Source organism: Thamnophis elegans, chromosome 16 (assembly GCF_009769535.1).
Source record: "Thamnophis elegans isolate rThaEle1 chromosome 16, rThaEle1.pri, whole genome shotgun sequence".
Taxonomy (NCBI): domain Eukaryota; kingdom Metazoa; phylum Chordata; class Lepidosauria; order Squamata; family Colubridae; genus Thamnophis; species Thamnophis elegans.
Window position 1 is genome coordinate 11,073,203 of NC_045556.1, and position 21,582 is coordinate 11,094,784.

Here is a 21,582-nt window from a genome sequence, read left to right on the forward strand (position 1 = left end):
TGGGGGATATCTCTTCTTTGAGCATCTTGGTTAGACTTCCATAGTAATGGAGGACGGTTCACCGTCAAAACCGCGAAGCCCTTATCCGCGCCGACATAAGTGCGGAGGGCAAATCCGCGCCGTCCGAAGCGCTAAGGAAAAAGGCAACCCTAGCGCGACGACATAACCACGGAGGGCAAATCTGAGCCTTCCGAAGCACTCAGCACCCTAACCCTAACCCTAACCCTAACCCTAAACCTAAACCTAACCCTAAACCAAACCCCTAAACCTAATCCTAACCCTTACCTTAATTTAAATCGCCTTTCTGCCGCCGCACTGTTTTAAAGAGCCCTTCTGTCGCCGCGCTGTTGTCGCCGCGCTGTTGTCGCCGCGGTGATGACATCACGGTGATGACGTTGCAGTGATGACGTTGCGGCTTTAGCGACGCGGTTTTGTCGCCGCTATTTTGACGAGCATGGTTTTGTCGGGCCACGATGGAGGACAATGTTTTGGTGTTAGTACCATGGTACCTCTGCATAAAAAATGTAGAACTGTCAAGTAATATTTTGTTTCAGACAACAACAAATTTGGAGTCAGCCAAAATCAGACAGAAAGCCATTCATTTACTTCTGTGCTCTCCTTCCATCAGTTGCTATTCAGATTCAGAATAATCAGAAGCTGAGCAAATAATAATAATAATTTGAGTAATTTCAGAGTTAAATTGTGTAAGCCCCTTTTCAGCTGTTACAGTCTTCTGTTGACAGTTTGTCGTTTATTGGTATAATGTTTTTCAATGATTTTTTAAGCAAAGAATGACATCACCCCTTACTGTTTCCTTACTAAATTGTTGTTATGTATTTCTGTGCACCCAGAACATCAATATAGTGGGGTGGATGGGGGGAATCATTATTATCTGCCCAGCTGTAAATAAAATGCATTGTTTACCCATTCTGCTTGTGTTGGGATTTTTTATATATGTACTTTTGATTTTAAAAAAATAAAAAAGGAGACTAAAAAATAACAAGGTCTAATAATATAAAGTGAGAAAAGGAAAAAGAAATTTAAAAAACTAAAGAAACAATGAAATGTCTTGATATTTTTTTTTTATTCTTCCCTTTTGCATCAGGCTGGTTTCAAACGTTCTTCCCCAAACAGGTAGCAGGTTGAGCAAGTTCTGTGATTAATTATTATTGTTATTTTAGTCCGCTTAAGAAATAGCTAGCCGAAAAGCTTTGGAATGAGCTGATTCATTTGCTCCTTTAGAGTTGTTGTAACTGATTGCAAATTCCATGCGGTTTTGAGATTGACACTTGATGTTTCTGAGTTAGGAGGAAACCATGAAGTGAAATCTATGTTTCTTTGCCCAGATGCAGCATCTCTTTCTGGCCCAAATAACCAGGAGCATTTGCTGAGTCCAATGCGTGGAAGTGTTTATCATTGCTACCTATACACAAGAATCTGGCCAACTAATGGTCAGAATTAAATAGGTCCTAGATAAGGGTCAACAGAAATTCACAGGGAGCTGGAATGGGAACGATTCCAAACTTATGACACATTTAACCCCACCCTCCATCTCCGTCTGCTCTTCTCCTGAAATATCATTTAAATTGGTCCCTTTCTTCTTCTTCTTCTTAGGCAGTGGGAACCGATGTGCAATTTGGCCCTATGAGACTCCACCGAGAACAACTTCAGGTAAGCCTCCGTTAAAGATGCCACTCTTGGCTTGGCCAGGAATTGGTTACCTAAATGAAGAAATTCCTCTATATTTAATGCTGGCTTCTTCAATAGCATTTCCAGCTGAAGTGTTTTCATAGCATCCTAGAGTAGTAAAAAGGAATGGAAGGAAGCCAGGTAAAATGTGCCTTTTAGAGCAATATTCACAGCCCATTTCACTGAGTATTGAGCTAATAAAATCCTGAGTTAAACTGGGGCATTTGTGCAAGCGCACATATATATCAGTTATACATAGGTATAAATTGTGAAATTTATTGCCATTCCAGCAGGTTTAATCCAAAGTATAAACCTAAGCAGTGTGTGTGTGTGTGTCTGTGTTTGTGTTTGTGTGTTTGCTCACACGCATAAAGACATTCGGCCTACAGGTAGGTGTAAATGTTGAGATTTATTGACATTCCAGCAGCTCTAATCCAAATATAAGCACAGTTGGAATGCCTGGAATTGCTTAGAAGTATGAACTAAAGCTAAGAGTTGCTTGGAGAATATTCGAGTTAGCTGAATATAGAAATGGTCTGAAGGTATTAGTACAGCCACAGCCTAGGTAAATTTGATTGTTATACTGACAGCGGCCATACTAGCAAAAAAAATATATCAGAAGCTGCCTGCTGCTGGGATAAAGTACAGGCAGTCCTTGACTTAACCACAGTGAAAAAAGTAACTTATGACCATTTTTCACACTTACGACCTTTGCAGTGGATGGATGGATGGTGTTGCCGCCCGCCAACAGCCAGCAGAGCTGACAGCAGATTCGGACAGTGAGGAGGTTGGGGAGGAACACGGGCCAGTCCTGGAGTTTGGGGAAGGCTCTTGATGAGAGCTGTCAGCCTCTGCTTTGCTGTTGCTTTGGGTGCCATGAAACGGGGAGGGAGGGCATGGTATTTGGGAGGGGTTACTAATTGTGCTGGAGGAAGATTCTGGAGCTCAGCTGCCTGTCGGACTACGCATGCGTAGGAGATTCCCGCCAGGACTAACGGCACCGACATTCCTTCTTCGTGATGCCTTTTGAAGTTATCTCACACCTGACACTTGGGAGAATTATGATTGGACTGTAACTGTGATGCCAAGGGGTGGGGAATGGGTTATTCTATATATCAATCGCTTTCGTGCCTAAATAATCAGTCTTCGCTTCGCTGTGCCTTTAATCATTTATAATTAGTAAAAGTACACTTGATTTCTACCCACGGAGTCTCGTGGTCTTCTTTCCTAATTATCTAATGGAGAGGTTCTGACAGTAGCTCTGCGTCGGAGGCAGAGAGGGGGCCAGGGCCGTATGCCAGTTATCAGCTGCCTACATATATGCCCTGACCCATTCCCCCATCTCTGCTTTCCTTTCATTAGGTACTCTTAGTGTTTGCCAAAGAAGACAACCAGAGCAATGGGTTTTGCTGGGCTTGTGAAAAAGCAGGCTTCCGATGTAGCATTGCCAAGACACCAGAATCTGCCCTTGAGTGTTTTTTGGATAGACACCATGAAATCATCATTATTGATCACAGGAATTCGAGATACTTCGACGCAGAAACGCTATGCAGGTGAGTCCCCCTTTTTTTTGGGCAGTCAACCTCTTAGTCCTACGGGACTCGCTAACCTTGTGGTACAAGGTCATGATGCCCTGGGGATGTTTGATGTTTGGCATCTGGCCACTCCTGGGGCGGAGGTCATTTTGTGAGAGGTGAAATCCTTCCCTGGCTCTCAGTGATTCAGGTGTGTTTACATTCCAAATGACGTTGGGAGTATTCGATGCGTTCACTTTATAATCCAACTTTCATTCAAGAGACCAGTGACGTAACTAAAGCTCCGGGGACAATAATTTATCCCTGGGAAAAGCTTACTTCCTGGACTTGTGGGTGCTCATCACTGGAGTTTTTCAGAAATAGACTGGACAGTCATTTGGTCAGGATGGTATAAGGCCATCATGCCAAACTTATGACACACATGTCAGAGGTGGCACGCAGAGCCCTCTCTCTGAGCACATGCGCCGTTGCCATCTGCTCTTCTGCGTTCCATCATGTGCATGCATGCTGGACAGCTGCTCTCTTCCAGGCCCTGGTACTCCAACACATGCATTTTCAGCACTCAGTGTTGACAAGGTTACCCATCACTGGTATAAGGTCTTCTGCCTTGAGAGCATGGCATTGGACTAGAAGACCTTTGAGGTTCCCTCCAGGCCTATGAGTCTATGTTCTCCTTTCTCTGGGCTCCCCCACAGTTCACTCTGTAAGTTAGGTTGGGCAACTAACTGGCTCACTCACCCCAAAAACCTTTGTGTCTAAGGACGGACTAGAACTTGGGGTTCCACCACAAAACCGCGCTCGACTAAACCGTGCCCGACTAAACTGCATCGCTGATGTCATCAACAGGGCAACAACAGCATGGAGACAGAAGCACGCTGTAAACCCTAAACCTAAAATTAACCCCTAAACCTAAACCTAACCCTCCCTAAACCTAATCCTAAACCTAACCCTAAACCTAACCCTTAACCTAACCCTAAACCTAATCCTAACCCTTAACCTAAACCTAAACCTAACCCTAACCCTAAACCTAACCCTTACCTTAAGTTGAATCGGCTTGCTTTCAAAGCGCTATTTAAAGTGCCCTTCTTTCTCCGCGCTGGCTGTTGTCACCCTGTTGATGACATCAGCGACGTGGTTTAATCGGGCGCGGCTTAGTCGAGCGCGGTTTTGACGGGTCACGGAACTTGGGTTTTCCCATCCTACTTCAATACTTTCGTGACTACTTCTGTTGTGGCTCGCCGGCAGCCAGCAGAGCTGGCAGCAGTCGGACCATGAGGAGGTTGGGGAGGAACATATGGCAGTTGAGGGCTGAGGAAAGCTCAGACGAGGGCTCTGCATCGGAGGCAGAGAGGGAGCTAGGCAGCAGTGAGGCAGAGGAACATCTGGAGCCTGTGCATGCGCAGAGCTGCCAGAAGACAAGAACTAAGAAAGCAGGGTCGACTTAGGAGTAAAGCCACACCTTTGGAGGTGATTGGCCCCTCCCATAGGAAACAAAAGAGGAGCAAATGGGGAGTGGGCTTTTGCAGGAAACAATTCGCTCCTTCTGTCGTTTTAAGAGTGGAAAGTTCTGTTTGTGACTATAAGAAACTCTGTGCCAAGTTTTGCCTTGCCCTGCGTTTGGAAACTAGTTATCTGTTAGCGCTCCAAACAAGATAAGGTTCGTGTCGATAAACATTCCTCTGAAAGACTGTTTGCTAAGCCTTGCTGACTGTGAATGAAAGGAATTCACAATCATGTAAATAAAAGGGGTTTTGCTGGGACCAAGACTCTGCTTCTTGCTTTTTAAGGAAGCCTGGGTCAGAACAACATCACACTAGTTCTCAACGGTTTCTTGACCTTTCTTAGTGGTTAGGAGTTGAGTATTTTTCTTCTGATTTACACCTGCATGAACCTCAGTGAAATATTCTTGTTGATTTCAAGCATGTTGTGGAACCCAGCACAATTTCTTTACCTCCCCTTTTTCTCTCTCCATTAGGTCCATTAGAACAACAAAACCATCCGAAAACACTGTTATTATTGGGGTCGTGCGAAGGTAAGTGTGGAAATATTATTCCAGTATTCCGATTAAAATATAGTCGAAGGCAAAAAAAAAAGGCAGACTTGGAAGCATGTAACTGGAAATCAAGACCCATTCTCTCTGATTCTCACTGACATTTAGCTGACTATGTAGCTGCGCAGCCTGGCCTTTTGAATTTTAGGAACGGAGCCGGCAGGCAGAAAAGACAAAAGCAGAGTGACTGAAGATAATTCAAGAATGGATGTGCAGCTGTGGGTGGAGCCACATGTGATGGAAGAAGACGTGTGTCTTCTGAATTGGATGTCTGCTAAAACAATGATCACCAATTGTTGGTCCTTGGACCACTGGTAGTTCGCGAGAAAATTTTGGTGGTCCGCAGAAAAATTATTTGCATTTTTTTCTATTGCACTAAATCAGGAGTCCTCAAACTACGGCCCCTGGGCCAGATACGTGCAATGGACACTTGTGATGCTGCAGAGAGTCTCCTGTGGGTTGGAATTCCGATTTGGGGTCTGCTTCGGCCTCCTGGTGGGGGGCTTTGGGTGAAGGCATTTTTACATGCTTTCGAACTGCTAGGTTGGTAGAAGCTGGCACAAGTAGCGGGAGCTTACTCTGTTACGTGGCGCTAGGGATTCAAACCGTCGAACTGCCGATCTTTCTGATCGACAAGCTTAGCATCTTAGTCACTGAGCCGAAGTGGCACAGTGGTTAGGGTGCAGTACTGCAGGCCACTTCAGCTGACTGTTATCTGCAGTTCAGCGGTTCTAATCTCACCGGCTCAAGGTTGACTCAGCCTTCCATCCTTCCGAGGTGGGTGAAAATGAGGACCCAGACTGTGGGGGCGATATGCTGACTCTGTAAACCGCTTAGAGAGGGTTGAAAGCCCTATGGAGCGGTATATAAGTCTAACTGCTATTGCTAACTGCTATTGCTACCGCACCCCTTGTCTGCATTGGTGCCCCTGCAGATAAGTAAATAAAGCTATCCTCTTCTCAATTGTTCTCGCCATCTGTTTCCCATTGACTCTACGATGGCATGTCTTATGCTACGTTCTCTTGAAACCTCCCTCCCTCCATTCTCAAAGCCAAGGGCCGCGGCCTTTGCCAGCCAATGGTACAATTTTCCACCAAAGCATCCCGTTTGCTCCAGCCGGGGATAATTCACGGTGATCTTGTTTTCATAAATAGGGATCTGTGGCATTGCTCATGTTGATTGTGGTGACTTAGCATCTGTATTTATATTCGAGTCTGCATCCTCTAAATCAGCCCAGCAGAAGCGGTGCCTTTATGAAAAAGCTGCAATTCTTGCGAAACACGGAGTGTCTGTTGCCAAGCTAAAAGTTCTTCTCTGGCCAAGTACATTTCCAAGTTCAAATCCTAGCTGGGAGAAATATGTATGTGTATGTGTGTGTGTGTGTGTGTGTGTGTATGTGTATGTGTATGTATGTATGTATGTATGGGGAGAGAGAGAGAGAGAGAGAGAGAGGGAGGGAGGGAGGGAGGGAGAGAGAGAGAGAGAGAGAGAGTGTCACAATCCCTGGTAAGCCCCAATTATGGGAGGAAGCTAACTGCTTCCATCATCTGCCAATCGGCTCGTCACAAGAGTCCATCACGACAGAAACCCAATATTTTTACTGTTGCCTTTGTTATATATGTGTTTTTTTAAATTTGTGCTGATAAATAAATAAAGGGAGACTAGTATAGATCTATTTCAAGCTATTTAGCTCTCATCAGCTAGCCATACCCTTACTGGGATTTGAACCTGGGCTATATTACATATTAGGCAGACGTCTTAGCCATTAGGCCACAGGCTCTGATCCATTATCAGCCAAGCCAGGGTGAAAGGTATCTATTACATTTTACAACCCCCGGTATGCCCAAATATGGGAGGAAGATCACTACTTCCATTCTCTGTCCTTCGACTCGTCACAAGAGACCATCCAGGCAGAAACCCAATATTTTTACTGTTGCCTTTTTGTTACATTTGTTGTATTTGTGCTGATAAATAAATAAAGGGAGACTAGTATAGATCTATTTCAAGCTATTTAGCTCTCATCAGCTAGCCATACCCTTACTGGGATTTGAACCTGGGCTATATTACATACACACACACACACACACACACACACACACACACACACACATGAATGATAATAGGGAGTAAAATCTAGTGGCTGAGAAAATGTTTAACATTTTATCCTGTCTTCTCTGCTAGTGCTCTTGACCTTCGTTTTAATATTGTTTGGGTGTGATCTTTTCTCTTTTTTTAAAAAAAATGGAACTATTGCTGTTTTGTAGCTGTGATTTAAGCATAGAGGCTAGAAAAGTTATGAATTTGAAAGGCTGGTGCAGTGGGAGAGTCCATTTAGAATAATCGCTTTGGAGTATTTGATTTTGCAAGCCAGTGCTAAGCGTAACAGCAGCCCGCAAGGGAGAACTAAGGCAGAAGAAGGGAGCAGAGTCCATGGGAGGGAAATAGACAGAGAAGAGAAAGAACTGCCATTATCCCACATGAAAGAGGAGAGAAAAGAATTCTATGGACCTCTGTCCTCTTCTGAACTGAAGTTCTGTAGCCTTTCAAAAGCCACTGGGTTTTAAAGTTTGAAGGACTTCCGTTTAGTTATTACTGATCTGAAATGCAGCCTCCCACCTGCCGATATTAATATTTCAAGGATGAACCAGGAAAATAAAATCCTCTTAACATCTTTCTGTTCTTCCTTTTCTTTCCACCAGGCATGCAGACCGCGAGGAGTCATCATTATTGCCCTTTCTTTCTGCAGGATTCACAAGGGTAGGTCTACTTATTTATAGTCATCTTTACACACACACTGTATTAACTCATCTTTTCATATAGATGGAGTTGATGTTTGTAGATTGGTCGGCTGTTTCGTATCATCCCGTGTGGCTGAGGTGCTGGCTGTGTGTCCGTTGTTCTTTTGTGTTGTAATGACCTGGATGGTCATGGGTGGGGTTCGTTTGTTGACTAGGGCTGGTTTCCAGATGTCTGGTAGGTGGGAGCTAATAGATCTATTTCAAGCTATTTAATTCTCATCAGCTAGCCATACCCTTGCCCTAGTCTCCCATCATTTCTTTAGCAGTAAAAATGTAACACAAAATGGTTTGTCCTGTAAGCGACTGCCTGGAAGGCTCTTGGAGTGGGGCTGAAAGGCAAAAGGGAAGCTGTATGCTCCCTCCCATATTTGGGCAGACCAGGTGCTTTGACAGAAGAAAAAAAATACTTAATCACTCCCTTGGCTCAGCTGATAAAGGGAGGAGAACTTGTGGCTTAGTGGTTAATACAACCGCCTAATATGTAAGCAGCCCAGGTTATGCAGTAAGGGTATGGCTAGCTGATGAGAGCTAAATAGCTTGAAATAGATCTACACTAGTCTCCATTTCTTTATCAGCAAAAATGTAACACTATACACACACACACACACACACACACACACAATATTGACTGAACGCCTGGATTCACATGTGCACACTGATAATCTCAGATTGATTTTGCCAAAGCCTGGGGGGGAAATATTTCCCCACTTTTTGAACATCCGTTCAAGGATCACTGAGATCATGTTTAGGTTAAATAGAATAGAATAGAATAGAATAGAATAGAATAGAATAGAATAGAATAGAATAGAATAGAATAGAATAGAATAGAATAGAATAGAATAGAATAGAATAGAATTTTTTATTCTTTATTGGCCAAGTGTGATTGGACACACAAGGAATTTGTCTAAAACAGGAATAGCCATAACCATTTAGGGCAGATTACTTAGTTTTATATTTGTCTACTCGAGGATAAATCTAACAAGGAAAAAAGTGTGTGCAGAGGGCGGGGGGGGGGGGGTAATCATCATAATAATTGGTTGAGGACATGTCATCAAGTTGTTGTCAACTGTGATCGACCATACAGATAGATTTTCATAAATCATAGATCAAAGGAAAGTTTATGTCCATAAATGAGAAGCGGAAAGAGTAAGGAGGAAGGGAACGGGAGACGGATGTAGGGTGAGCCTGAGAGAGGGGTCAAATGCTTCATCAACCATGTGTCCCTTCGCATCCACAAGAGAACTAAGTCCAGCCCACCTTGAATTCCTTCTACTCTTATCTCCCGCTAATTTCCCTTGGCTGTTAGTAGTTCAGATTCTTGTAGAGATCTTAAGCTTGTAATAAATCTTTATATCCATTTGCACTGTCTGGATCTCCTGATTTTCCTGGCACTTTGACAACAGGGTGCATAAATTATGTATGTTTAGGTACGTATGTTAATATGTAAGCATGGGGTTGGTAAATCAAAACAAATTTTCTAGATTAGCTATATAACCCATTGTCATAATTGCAATGGCAGAACAGAATAATATTTAATTCTTCTTAAAAACTCCCAACACTGGAAGTCTTTTAGAAGATGTTGGATAGCCATTTGTCTGAAACGGTATAAGGTTTCCTGCCTAGGCAGGGGGTTGGACTAGAAGACCTCCAAGGTCCCTTCCAACTCTGCTATTGTATTGTATTGTATATGACTTTTAGGGTGTTTTCACACTGGGCTGATCCTTTGGATGAAAAAGCAGGATTTATGTGGCCAGTCAAGGCATCTGTTAATAGGAAAGGATGAACTCTTAGCCCCTCCACCTTGTAACCCAAGAGATTATTTAGGAGAAATCTGAGATGGTCTAATTTTCTGCATCCAAACAGATGAAAAAGTGATTTTTGAAGAGGCCCCTGGTTAAATCTCTTCATTACCTTTGAAGGCAGGTCCTCAGACCTCACAAAAAGGCATGTATCATAGAAAGTTTGGCATAAATGGTGTCAGTGTAAAAAGTATAAGGGCATTATGAGACGTTGGCTCTGCTATTTTGTAGATCGGAGTCAACTATTGTTTGATTGACTTCACTCATAGGGCCTCATTTTTTAATTCCATCATAAGTAAGTCAAGAGCTGAGAGCTATCAGTAAGTCTGTTGATTAAAATATTTGTCTCCTTCAAAAGGGATGCGATGGTTCAGTGGCTAGGACGCTGAGCTTGTCGATCAGAAAGGTTGGCAGTTTGGCGGTTTGACTCCCTAAGGCCGCGTAATGGAGTAAGCTCCTGTTACTTGTCCCAGCTTTTGCCAACCTAGCAGCTTGAAAGCACGTAGAAAAATAGGAACTATTGTTTGATTGACTTCACTCATAGGTTTTTTTTAATTCCATCATAAGTAAGTCAAGAGCTGAGAGCTATCAGTAAGTCTGTTGATTAAAATATTTGTCTCCTTCAAAAGGGATGTGATGGTTCAGTGGCTAGGACGCTGAGCTTGTCGATCAGAAAGGTCGGCAGTTTGGCGGTTTGACTCCCTAGGGCCGCGTAACGGAGTAAGCTCCTGTTACTTGTCCCAGCTTCTGCCAACCTAGCAGCTTGAAAGCACGTAGAAAAACAGGAACCACCTTTGGTGGGAAGGCAACAGCACTCCATGCTCCTTCAGCATTTAGTCATGCCAGCCACATGACCATGGAGATGTTTTTGGACAGTGCTGACTCCTCGGCTTTCAAACAGAGATGAGCACCACTCCCTAGAGTCAGGAACAACTAGCACATATGTGCAAGGGGAATCTCCTTTAAGAAGAAAGAAATTTATTGCCCAGCTGAGTACGTTTGGGCAAGTATTAGATAAGGGGGCATATATCTAGGGATGTTGTGTATATTTCTTGCAACTTCTTAAATTGCAAAGTTAGGACAGCCAGGGATGGGATTTGGAAGTTCTCCAAACTGGCCATAACGTTACTACAGGTTCTCCTGAACCCGTAGTAGCCCACCCCTGAGAATATCCATAGATACCGCTGGGAAGGGCCATAGTAACTGTGAATAATCATTATGGACCAGCCCTATGTCAAGGGTGACTAGTATTGATCTCTCCGAGGAGCGTGAAATGGCTTTGTTTACTTAAGAAATTCAAAAAGAAATAATAAAAATCCCTACTTCTGCTTATTAAGAGCATGTCTATCTTCTGAAACATCCTATATAGCAATGAGCAAGAGTGTCTCGTAACTAAAATGTTTCTTTATAAGGAAAACTCCTTTTTTCCCCTCAAGACAAAGTTGTATTAATATATGAATGGAATAGAGAGGGTCTTTTGATGTTGATGTCTTTTTCCCCCCCACAACCAGAGATACGTTGAAAACTCAAACATCATGGCTTGTTACAATGAACTCATACAGTTGGAATTCGGAGAAGTGCAGGCACAATTTAAACTAAGGTAATGCTGCCTATCTCGTCTTAATATGCCTGGCCCAGGAAAAACCTGTCCTCACCAACACAGGAATTGGTTGGGATTTGATCCCTGCTGAAGTCTACAGTAAGGGGGTGATGGCTCAGGGGTCAAAGACGCCGGGCTTGTCACCTGGAAAGCTGACAGCCTGTGTTCGAGTCCCTTGCTTCGTGCAATGGGGTGAGCTCATGTTCTTTGCCCCAGCTCTTGCCCTCCTAGCAACTCGAAAGCATGCAAATGTGAGTAGATAAATAGGTACCACTTTGGTGGGAAGGTAACAGCGTTCTGTGCGCCTTCGGTGGCTAGGACGCTGTTCTGTGCGCCTTCGGTGGCTAGGACGCTGAGCTTGTCGATCAGAAAGGTCGGCAGTTCGGCGGTTTGAATCCCTAGTGCTGCGTAACGGAGTAAGCTCCCGTTACTTATCCCAGCTTCTGCCAACATAGCAGTTTGAAAGCACGTAGAAAAATAGGGACCACCTTTGGTGGGAAGGAACGCTCCTTTAGCATTTAGTCATGCCAGCCACATGACCACGGAGACGTCTTCGGACAGTGCTGGCTCTTTGGCTTGAAACGAAGATGAGCACTGCCCCCTAGAGTCAGGAACGACTAGCACATATGTGTGAGGGGAACATTTACTTTTATTTCACCTTCAAATTTGATCCCCTGCTGAGCTCAGGAAACCAAATTAAAAGATCTGCCATGGCTACCTGTCCAGGCTTCTTCAGTCCACCTTCCGATTGTTTTATTCTCTTTTTGTTTATGAATTGTTCAGTTCTAGGCCATTCTTTTCTTTCTAGATCTTGAGAACTCCATGCGATTGAGAATCTAATGCGTCTGCTTCTTTTTTCACTGCTTTACATTTCAGGGCTTGTAACTCGATATTTACAGCATTAGAGAAAAGTCAAGAAGCCACTGAGATTACAAGTGAAGATCATGTAATACAGGTTTGCTCGGTTTTTTATTTTTTCTTATTTTTTTATGAGTGTCAGATATTGTCCTGTGGTTTTGTATGATTTTATTCTTTTGCTTACTTCATGCACACAGATAGGCATGCAGAGAGATAAAATATATACATCTGTATGCAGAGAGATAAAATATATACATGAATTGCCTTAGAAATTGTTCTTAATGTGGTACATATTTTTCTGACCTCTCCGTGGAGAGGAAAAAAATCCATTTCAAGAATTTTGCATCCAGTTGTTTTGTTTTTTCACCACACTATAAAAAAAAGATGTTGGGACTCTAGAAAGAGTGCAGAGAAGAGCAACCAGGATGATTGGGGGATTGGAGGCTCAAACATATGAAGAACGGTTGCAGGAACTGGGCATGGCTAGTCTAGTGAAGAGAAGGACCAGGGGAGACAGGATAGCAGTCTTCCAATATTTGAGGGGCTGCCACAGAGAGGAAGGGGTCAAGCTATCTTCCAAAGCATCCGAAGTCCAGACAAGGAACAACAGATGGAAACTGATCAAGGAGAGATTCAACCTGGAAATAAGGGCAATCAACCAATGAAACAAGAACAATCAACCAATGGAACAGAAGTTGCGTTCGGATGTTGTGGGAGCTTCATCACTGGAGTCTTTCAAGAAGAGACTGGACTGCCATTTGTCAGAAATGGTGTAGGGTCTCCCTGCTTAGGCAGGGGGTTGGACTAGATGACCTACAAGGTCCCTTCCAACTCTTTTAATCTGTAAACCTTTTGTTTTAAATAAGCGTTTGTTTTTGTAGTTGTATCTTCACAAAGAGTCTTGCTTTGCTTCAGGAGTTTACGGCCCCGTTTGTATTTAGCCCAAGGTCATTAAAAACCTGTAATGATGCTTCTCTTGCTCATCTCCAAAGTCAGATATAGGCATTTCAAAGGAAGTTTAAAAATAAGGCCCTTGTGTCTTTTACGCATCTCTTCTAGAGTGGAAGAAGCAGGACGTTTTTAGCAGAATCAAAATGCAATTCAGTTCGAAGCATCACCCAGACAAATGTTGGTTAATGCTTCAAACAAAATGCGGGGTTGCAAAATGCTTTCATTTTAGTCTCTTGATTGGACTAACTTGTATCTCCTAGCATGCCTCATTCCGGGCTATGATGTCAGAGATAGCTAGTAGTTATAATTCTGCTACATCCAGAAGGCCATTGAGATTGTGTGGGCCTGGAAGGTCGCAAGACCAGTTGGTTTACAATCAAAACCAGTTTTGGCCAGCCAGGGCTAGATTTGGTCTGGGAGACCTGAGATCATCCGGCACAGTTTTTAAAGGAGAAAAGCTCGATTTTAAGACTACTAGAGAGAAAGAGAGAGAAGGCAGGCTAAGCCTTGCTCCTCAATATCTTTACGTGAGCGCTGGTGGAGTCCACAGCCCCGTAACTCATCGCGAATGAATTCTCCAGTTCTCCCATTTCTCAATCTTGGTGGTTTTCAAACGGATGGACTTCAGTTCCCAGAATTCCCCAGCCAGTGTGCAGGCTGAGGAATTCTGGCATTTGAAATCCACCCATTCTGTTTGTTTCCTGACAGTTAGAATAATGAATCAGTGGAACAATTTGTCTCCAGAAATAGTGATTGCTCCAACACTAGAAGTTTTTAAGAAGAGATTGGATAACCATTTGCCTGAAGTGGTGTAGGGTTTCCTGCCTAAGTAGGGGGTTGGACTAGAAGACCTCCAAGGTTCCTTCCAACTCTGCTACTCTACTCTACTCTACTCTACTCTACTCTAGTCTAGTCTAGTCTATTTCTATTTCTATTATTTCTATTCTATTCTACTCTACTCTAGTGTATTTCTATTTCTATTCTATTCTATTCTTCTCTAGTCTATTTCTATTCTATTTGTTCTTTTTTCTCTATTCTATTCTATTCTATTCTATTTGTTCTTTTTTCTCTATTCTATTCTATTCTATTTCCTTTTTTCCTATTCTATTCTATTCTATTCTATTCTACTCTACTCTAGTCTATTTCTATTTCTATTGTTTCTATTTCTATTTCTATTTCTATTCTATTCTATTCTATTCTACTCTAGTCTAGTCTATTTCTATTTCTATTCTATTCTATTCTTTTTTCTTTTTTCTCTATTCTATTCTATTTCTTTTTCCCCTATTCTATTCTATTCCATTCCATTCTATTCCATATGTTGTGTGGCTGATCTGATTCCTGGATTCTGTTGGAAAAAAAATAATCATATATTGAGGAACAAGCTATGTTGGACTCTAGGTTGGGTTCATACAGCAAACCTTATCTGGTTGTCCAACTCATTCCTTTTCAGTGTTTCTACAATATCCTGAACCATAACCCAACCGAACAGGCTAGATTCATGCAGCATTGGAGTCAAACAAACGAGTTACACACAGAGAGAGACACACAGACACACACACAGACACACACACACAGAGGGAGAGGGAGAGGGAGGGAGGGGGAGAGAGAGAGGGAGGGGGAGAGAGAGAGGGAGGGGGGGGAGAGAGAGAGCTGCCAGAGTTTAGCATGTGTGAATGAAGCCAATAGATTTTGAAAGAAATGGTTAAGGCTGTTACGCAGTCCTATTGGAAGGGTGAGAGTAGGGTGGGGATTACATACCACTAAATGCCTCGTTTAATTATTTATTTAAGCATTACAATTTCATCACTGTCTTTCAGCCTTTAGCCTTTTTTTTTTTTTTTTTTTTTTTTTTGCTAAAAGGGTTCCCCATAATAGGGCAGCCTCTGTGCTTGGATCCGTTCCCGGATCTGTTGTATTGAAAACCGTTCCAGGCAGTTTAGAAAATGTGCATCCAGGCTAAATATTAGATCAATGCTCAGGTTGATCTTAAATCCTCACTTCTTTCTTTCTTTTTTTCTTTCTTACTGTCTCCGTAGTATGTAAATCCTGCATTTGAAGCGGTGATGGGCTACCAGAAAGGCGAGTTAATAGGAAAGGAACTAACAGAAGTGCCTACCAATGAAAAAAAAGCTGATTTCCTTGAGACTATTAATTCTTGCATCAAGTTTGAAAAGGTAGGCATGGAGCTGGTTTTGTGCGGCAAGGGTAACTCAGAAGTGGCTTGCCATTGTCTCCCTCCTAGGGCTGAGAGAACGTGGCCGGCCCAAGGTCACCCAGTCAAAGGTGGGTCTAGAACTCCCAGTATCCTATTTCTAGCCTCTTCTCATTTGGAAGAGGAGAGGCGATAAAATATATCTTTATAAGACAAATAAAACAGAAGCTTTTCACGGAGAATTTATTTATATTTCCTCTTTGTTCTTAAGTTATGGGGTTTGATCTACAATAGATAAATGTTAATGGCTGTAGTTTTGGGATTCTGTTGGCAAGCATAGTTATGAGTCTTAATGGGGCCATCCACTACTTGAAGGTTGCAACTCATCATTGCAAGTGACGTTATGGAAGTGAGCAGGAACGGGAAGAGCTCTGTGGGGGTCCTTGATGCTCTCTGAGCCTGGTTGTTTTCTTGCAGACCCAAGTAGGAAACATCTCTCTATAGGCTAGCACTGATGATGTTACGTAGTTTGGGTAATGAAACATCTGTGTTGTGGCCTGCCAGCGGCCAGCAGAGCTGACAGCAAATTCGGACAGTGAGGTGGTTGGGAAGGAACCTGGGCCAGTCCTGGAGTCTGGGGAAGGCTCTGATGAGGGTTCTATGTCGAGGGCAGAGAGTGGGCCAGAGCCGTATGCCAGCTGTCAGCTGCCTTCAGAGTCAGACATCAGTGAGGCAGGCTGGAGCCTGTTCCCAGTGTGCGCATGGGCAGAGTTGCCAGACGAAGGGAACAGCTAAAGAACAGGGGTCGACTTGGAAGTAAGGCCACAGGTGGATGATGAATGGCCCTTCCCAGAAGAAATAAAAGAGGAGCGAAAGGGGAGTGGAGTTTGCAGGAGACAATGAATTCGCTTAATTGGTTGGTGACTCTCTGAGACTCCTTGCCAAGTTTTGCAGATCTCAGCCTGGCAGCTCTCCAAGCCAGATAAGGTCTGTGACTGTAAATTCACCCTTGAAAGACTTTGCTGGATATGAATGAGAGGAATTCACAGTAACTTAATAAAAAGGGTGGGTTTTTTTGTCAGGACAAGGAATCTGTTTCGTGGTTTGGGGAAGCCTAGGTCAGAATAATCTGCAAGAAAACAACCAAGCTCAGAGAGCACCAAGGACCCCTCGTTTCAACCCTGAGCTACAAATATTCTCCTTTATCAGGGAGAGCTTTATTTGCATCAAGCAAATACGTCCTAATTTTTTGTTTTGTTTCCAGAACTAAAGAAGCATTGAAAAGCATCCAGCACGCATGTGCTAAAAGCTCGCAAAATTTTCAGTCTCTTTGTTCAAAATGTCATCACAATTTTAATTCAATGTTGGTGGCCTTTCTGGGGGGGGAGGGGGGGTTAATTAGCTGTAATGTATACAACAGAACGTTCCAGTCAGATGCCAAGTGGGGGAAGACCGGGGGGGGGGGAGAAAGATTTGAGGGAAGCAACAAAGTCAAAGAGATGCGCAGGAAGAGGCTACAGCAAACAGTGACGACATTGTGTCAAGGCTGGGAAAGAATGAGTTGCCTAACCCTCCCGAAGCAGAACTTTGCCACAAGGCAACCATCCAAAATCCGTGCAACTTGCAAACAGAGTCTTTGGGAATGAGCAGTAGAACATTCTTCTTTCTTCATCTAACAGGAATGGCAAGGAACGTACTACACCAAAAAGAAGAACGGCGAGAGCATACAACAAAGTGTGAAGATCATACCTGTCATTGGACAGGGAGGGTAAGTCTTGCCTTCAAGTCGTTTTTGAGCTGTATTTATACAACAGTGGTAATATCCGGAGCAGGGGTGGGTTCTAGTCGGTGTTACTATCGGTTCACTCGTGGACGTGTATGCACAGTTCAATAGCAATAGCAATAGCAGTTAGACTTATATACCGCTTCATAGGGCTTTCAGCCCTCTCTAAGCGGTTTACAGAGTCAGCATATCGCCCCCACAGTCTGGGTCCTCATTTCACCCACCTCGGAAGGATGGAAGGCTGCGTCAACCTTGAGCCGGTGAGATTTGAACCGCTGAACTGCAGATAGCAGTCAGCTGAAGTGGCCTGCAGTACTGCACTCTAACCACTGCGCCACCTTGGCTCTTCAATAGCAATTGTTCTGCACATGCACAAAACTCTAAAACAAGATGGCGGTGGCGACTGCGGCAACCGGGGAAGTGGTTCGGAGGCGTGACCAGCCTGGGTCGCTGCTGGTTCGGTGATCCAAACCAGCATACCACTGCCAATTTGGCAAAACCAGGCCGAACTGGTAGAAACCCACCACTGGCCCGGAGGTCATCATTTGCAAACCTTCCCAACTTGATGACAAGCAAAGTCAAATAGGGGAAATCTGATTTGCTTAACAACCATATGATTCAGTTAACAGCAGAAATTGGCTTAAATATATATATATATATATATATATATATATATATATATATATATATATATATGTGTGTGTGTGTGTGTGTGTGTGTGTGTGTGTGTGTGTGTGTGTGTATACACACACACACACATACATATTGATTTATTACATTTGTATGTATGTATATATATATACATACATACACACACACACATACACACACACACAAATACATACATACATACATGTATACATACATACACTGTACATCTCCATATACATCTCTCCCTCCCTCTCTCTCTCTCTCTTTCACACACATACACACTCTCACACACACATCTATCTATCTTTTTTCTCTCTCTCTTTGTCTCTCTCATATCTATCTATCTATCTATCTCTATCTATCTATCTATCTATCCATGCATCCATCCATCTATCCATCTATCTTTCTCTCTTTCACTCTTTCTCATATCTATCTCTATCTTTCTATCCATCTATCCATCTATCCATCTATATCTATCTATCTATCTATCTATCTATCTATCTATCTATCTATCTATCTATCATCTATCTATGCATCCATCCAGCCAGCCATCCATCCATCTATCCATCTATCTTTTTTCTCTCTTTCTCTCTTTCTCATATCTCTGTCTGTCTGTCTGTCTGTCTGTCTATCTTTTTTTCTCTCTGACTCTCTCATATCCATCCATTCATCCATCCATCCATCCATCCATCCGTCTATCTATCTATCTATCTATCTATCTATCTATCTATCTATCTATCTATCTCTCTCTCTCTCTCTCTCTCTCTCTCTCTCTCTCTCTCATCTATCTATCTATCTATCTATCTATCTATCTATCTATCTATCTATCTATCTATTTTCTCTCTGTCTCTCTCATATCCATCCATCCATCCATCTATCTTTTTTTGTCTCTCTGTCTCTCTCATATTTATCTGTCTGTCTGTCTATCATCTATCTATCTATCTATCTATCTATCTATCTATCTATCTATCTATCTATCTATCTATCTATCTATCTATCTATCTATTTATCAACTGGTTATAACTCAATAACTGCCTCAAGAACTACCGGTACAGAGATGTTTTTCTTCATTTTCATAATTATTTTGACTGCTCACTTGTTCTTAATGTTAGTAGTCTTAATAGATTACTTTCTTTGCATTCCTTTACAAGGGACCGAGAGATCCCAGATGATCACAAAAAGACAGAATCCTTCCCCTCTTCTTTATCTAGATTTTATTTTGTTTTATAAAAAATATTTAGCAGTAAGCAACTGCAGCCAGTCGACAAGTTGGAGACCAAAATTGTTCTCATTCCATTCTTTTTTTTTTCATTCCTGCAGAAAAATTAGACACTATGTGTCACTTAGTAGACCCTGCAACGACAACAATAAGGTAAGCAACAACAACAACAAAAAAAAAAGAATAATTTCAACCTGTGATGATGTCTGTAACACCATCAAACATCCAGAGCTGCCTATTGCAAGTCCTTGGTAAGGACTCGATAGGCAGGCAAAAATGCCAGACTCAGTCTGAACATCTGGCTGATGGTGCGATGATCAATAATAATAAAAAACATAATGAATGTATGTATTTAATTAACTCAGTTTGAAGGCCACTCAACTGCTCAATGACTCTTAGTGGCTTACAATTTAAAAAAACGTGATTCTGTGTTGATTCTTACAACTTGGGTTAACTGTACTTTTTTCCTCTGATTTGTTCATAGGCGGAAAGAATCTGCGAACGGGTTCAGGCCGAGTCGCAGACAGGTATAAATGTTGCAACTGCACAAAATTGGTTGCGTTTCAATAGTCGCTTTGTTATTCTCTGCTAATTGACTTTGTGCCGGTATGGTTTTCCCTCCCTTCTCTCTTTAAAAGTGGGTTTTTTTCTGGGCATATTTTGGAAGAGGGAAATTAGGGATATTAACCAGGAGTGGGCTTCAAAAATTGCAGCAATGGGTTTGTTGCCCCATTATTGGGTGGGCGTGGCCATGGTAGGCATGGCCTAGTTGGCCTCCTGCACGGCTCCGGACGCCCTCCAGAGGCCGGAAACAGGCCCATTTCCAGAGTTCTAGAACCTCTGGTAGGCCCATTTCCCCCCCTCCTTCCCTGACCCTCTGCACAGGCGCTGCATTTACCTGGCATGATGAACGCACTGCGTGGAGATTCTGGGGAGAGAAAGGGTGAGAGAGGTAGGCATGGCCAGCCAAGAGTGGCATTTGGGGCTTTGGTGAACTGGGCAGAATCCTAGCTAGAGGATCTCCTGAACCTGCCTGAACCCCCAACAGCCCACCCCTGAATTAACAGTGAAAACCTGAATAAACAAATCACAACCAATTTTGCAGAGTTCAGTGGTGGCAGGAATTTCAGCCTGTTGGGTCAACTAAGCCTACCTTTGAATTAATGTGTAAAACAATATGCCATATTTTTTGGAGTATAAGACGCACCAGAGTATAAGATTTTGAAGAAGTTAATCTTTAAAAAACAGTTTTTGTACTCTGCAGACCTCCCAAACCCTCTGCACGCCTCATTTTTTGTGAAAAATGGGAAAGCAGAGAGTTTGAGAGGCCTGAAAAGTGCTCCTGGGGGCTGGGGGGGGGCAAAAACAAGCAAAAATCGGCTCATTTTTGGCACATTTTTGCCCCCAGGAGCACTTTGCAGGCCTCCCAAACCCTCTGCATATCCATTTTTTGCAAAGTGGGCAAGGTTTCGGAAGGCCAAAAATGCTGTATTCAGTGTATAAGATGCATCCAGATTTTCATCCTCTTTTTTTGGGGGGAAAGCTGCGTCTTAAACTCCGAAAAAATACAATACTTGTTTGGGTCCTGTAAATTGTGTCAACACAAGCATGATTCAAGAATTGAAGCTTTCAATGTACTGACTTGAGGAATTGTAGCAAGGAGACTGAAGCAGATGTGATACGGCTAAAGCAAAGCAATAATACCCTGTTTTCCCCAAAATAAGACCCAACTGGAAATTAAGCCCTAGCATAACTTTTCAGAATATAAATCCTTATCCCCCAAATTAAGCCCCAGTTAAGATTGTCAACCAGACGGATGCATTTAGTACTGTATTTCCCCCAAAATAAGACCTAACTGGAAAATAAGCCATAGTGCATCTTTTGGAGCAAAAATTAATATAAGACCCAGTCTTATTTTTGGGGAAACGTGGTATTTGCACAGCAATAAAATGATATCCTAGGAGGGAGACTAAATAAGGAGAAAACTATCTGGTCTGGGCAGCCGTGTTTCAAAACCGATGGGAATCAAAGAAAGCTTAACTGTTTAATGTGTACATTAAAGTAGGACTCCAATTTAGCTTTTTTCCCCCTGTAGTAATCGCTGATAAAGCGTCAGTAACTTAGATTTAATATCTCAAAGGACAGAAGTTGAATTTTACCCTGGCTAGAAATAGAACTTATGAAAGGCATGTTTGTTCGGCTCCTGCTATGATGAGCTATAGGTACTTGTATTCAGGATTCGTAAGGTAGGACTTCGCAGATCAGGCAAAATCTAATTCCATGAATTTGGTCCATTTGGGGGAATAAAATTTGGGTTGGTTTATTCTCTTTCAAATTTAAGAGGGGAAAAAAACAACACAGAGCCGAGGTGGCGCAGTGGTTAGGGTGCAGTACTGCAGGCTACTTCAGCTGACTGTTATCTGCAGTTCAGCGGTTCAAATCTCACCGGCTCAGGGTTGACTCAGCCTTCCATCCTTCCGAGGTGGATAAAATGAGG

At 42.8% G+C, this 21,582-nt stretch overlaps 1 protein-coding gene across 1 annotated transcript in view; it reads left to right on the plus strand.

Moving 5' to 3' along the window:
- Positions 1–21,582, plus strand: part of LOC116519016 (high affinity cAMP-specific and IBMX-insensitive 3',5'-cyclic phosphodiesterase 8A-like) — a 110,549-nt gene that overhangs the window by 68,754 nt on the left and 20,213 nt on the right. The window contains exons 2-11 of the mRNA XM_032232631.1: positions 1,615–1,671; positions 3,052–3,242; positions 5,200–5,256; positions 7,974–8,031; positions 11,383–11,471; positions 12,348–12,426; positions 15,317–15,454; positions 17,112–17,200; positions 19,187–19,238; positions 19,570–19,612. Coding sequence (XP_032088522.1) covers positions 1,615–1,671; positions 3,052–3,242; positions 5,200–5,256; positions 7,974–8,031; positions 11,383–11,471; positions 12,348–12,426; positions 15,317–15,454; positions 17,112–17,200; positions 19,187–19,238; positions 19,570–19,612 — 853 coding nt within the window. The remainder of the gene's footprint in view (positions 1–1,614; positions 1,672–3,051; positions 3,243–5,199; positions 5,257–7,973; positions 8,032–11,382; positions 11,472–12,347; positions 12,427–15,316; positions 15,455–17,111; positions 17,201–19,186; positions 19,239–19,569; positions 19,613–21,582) is intronic.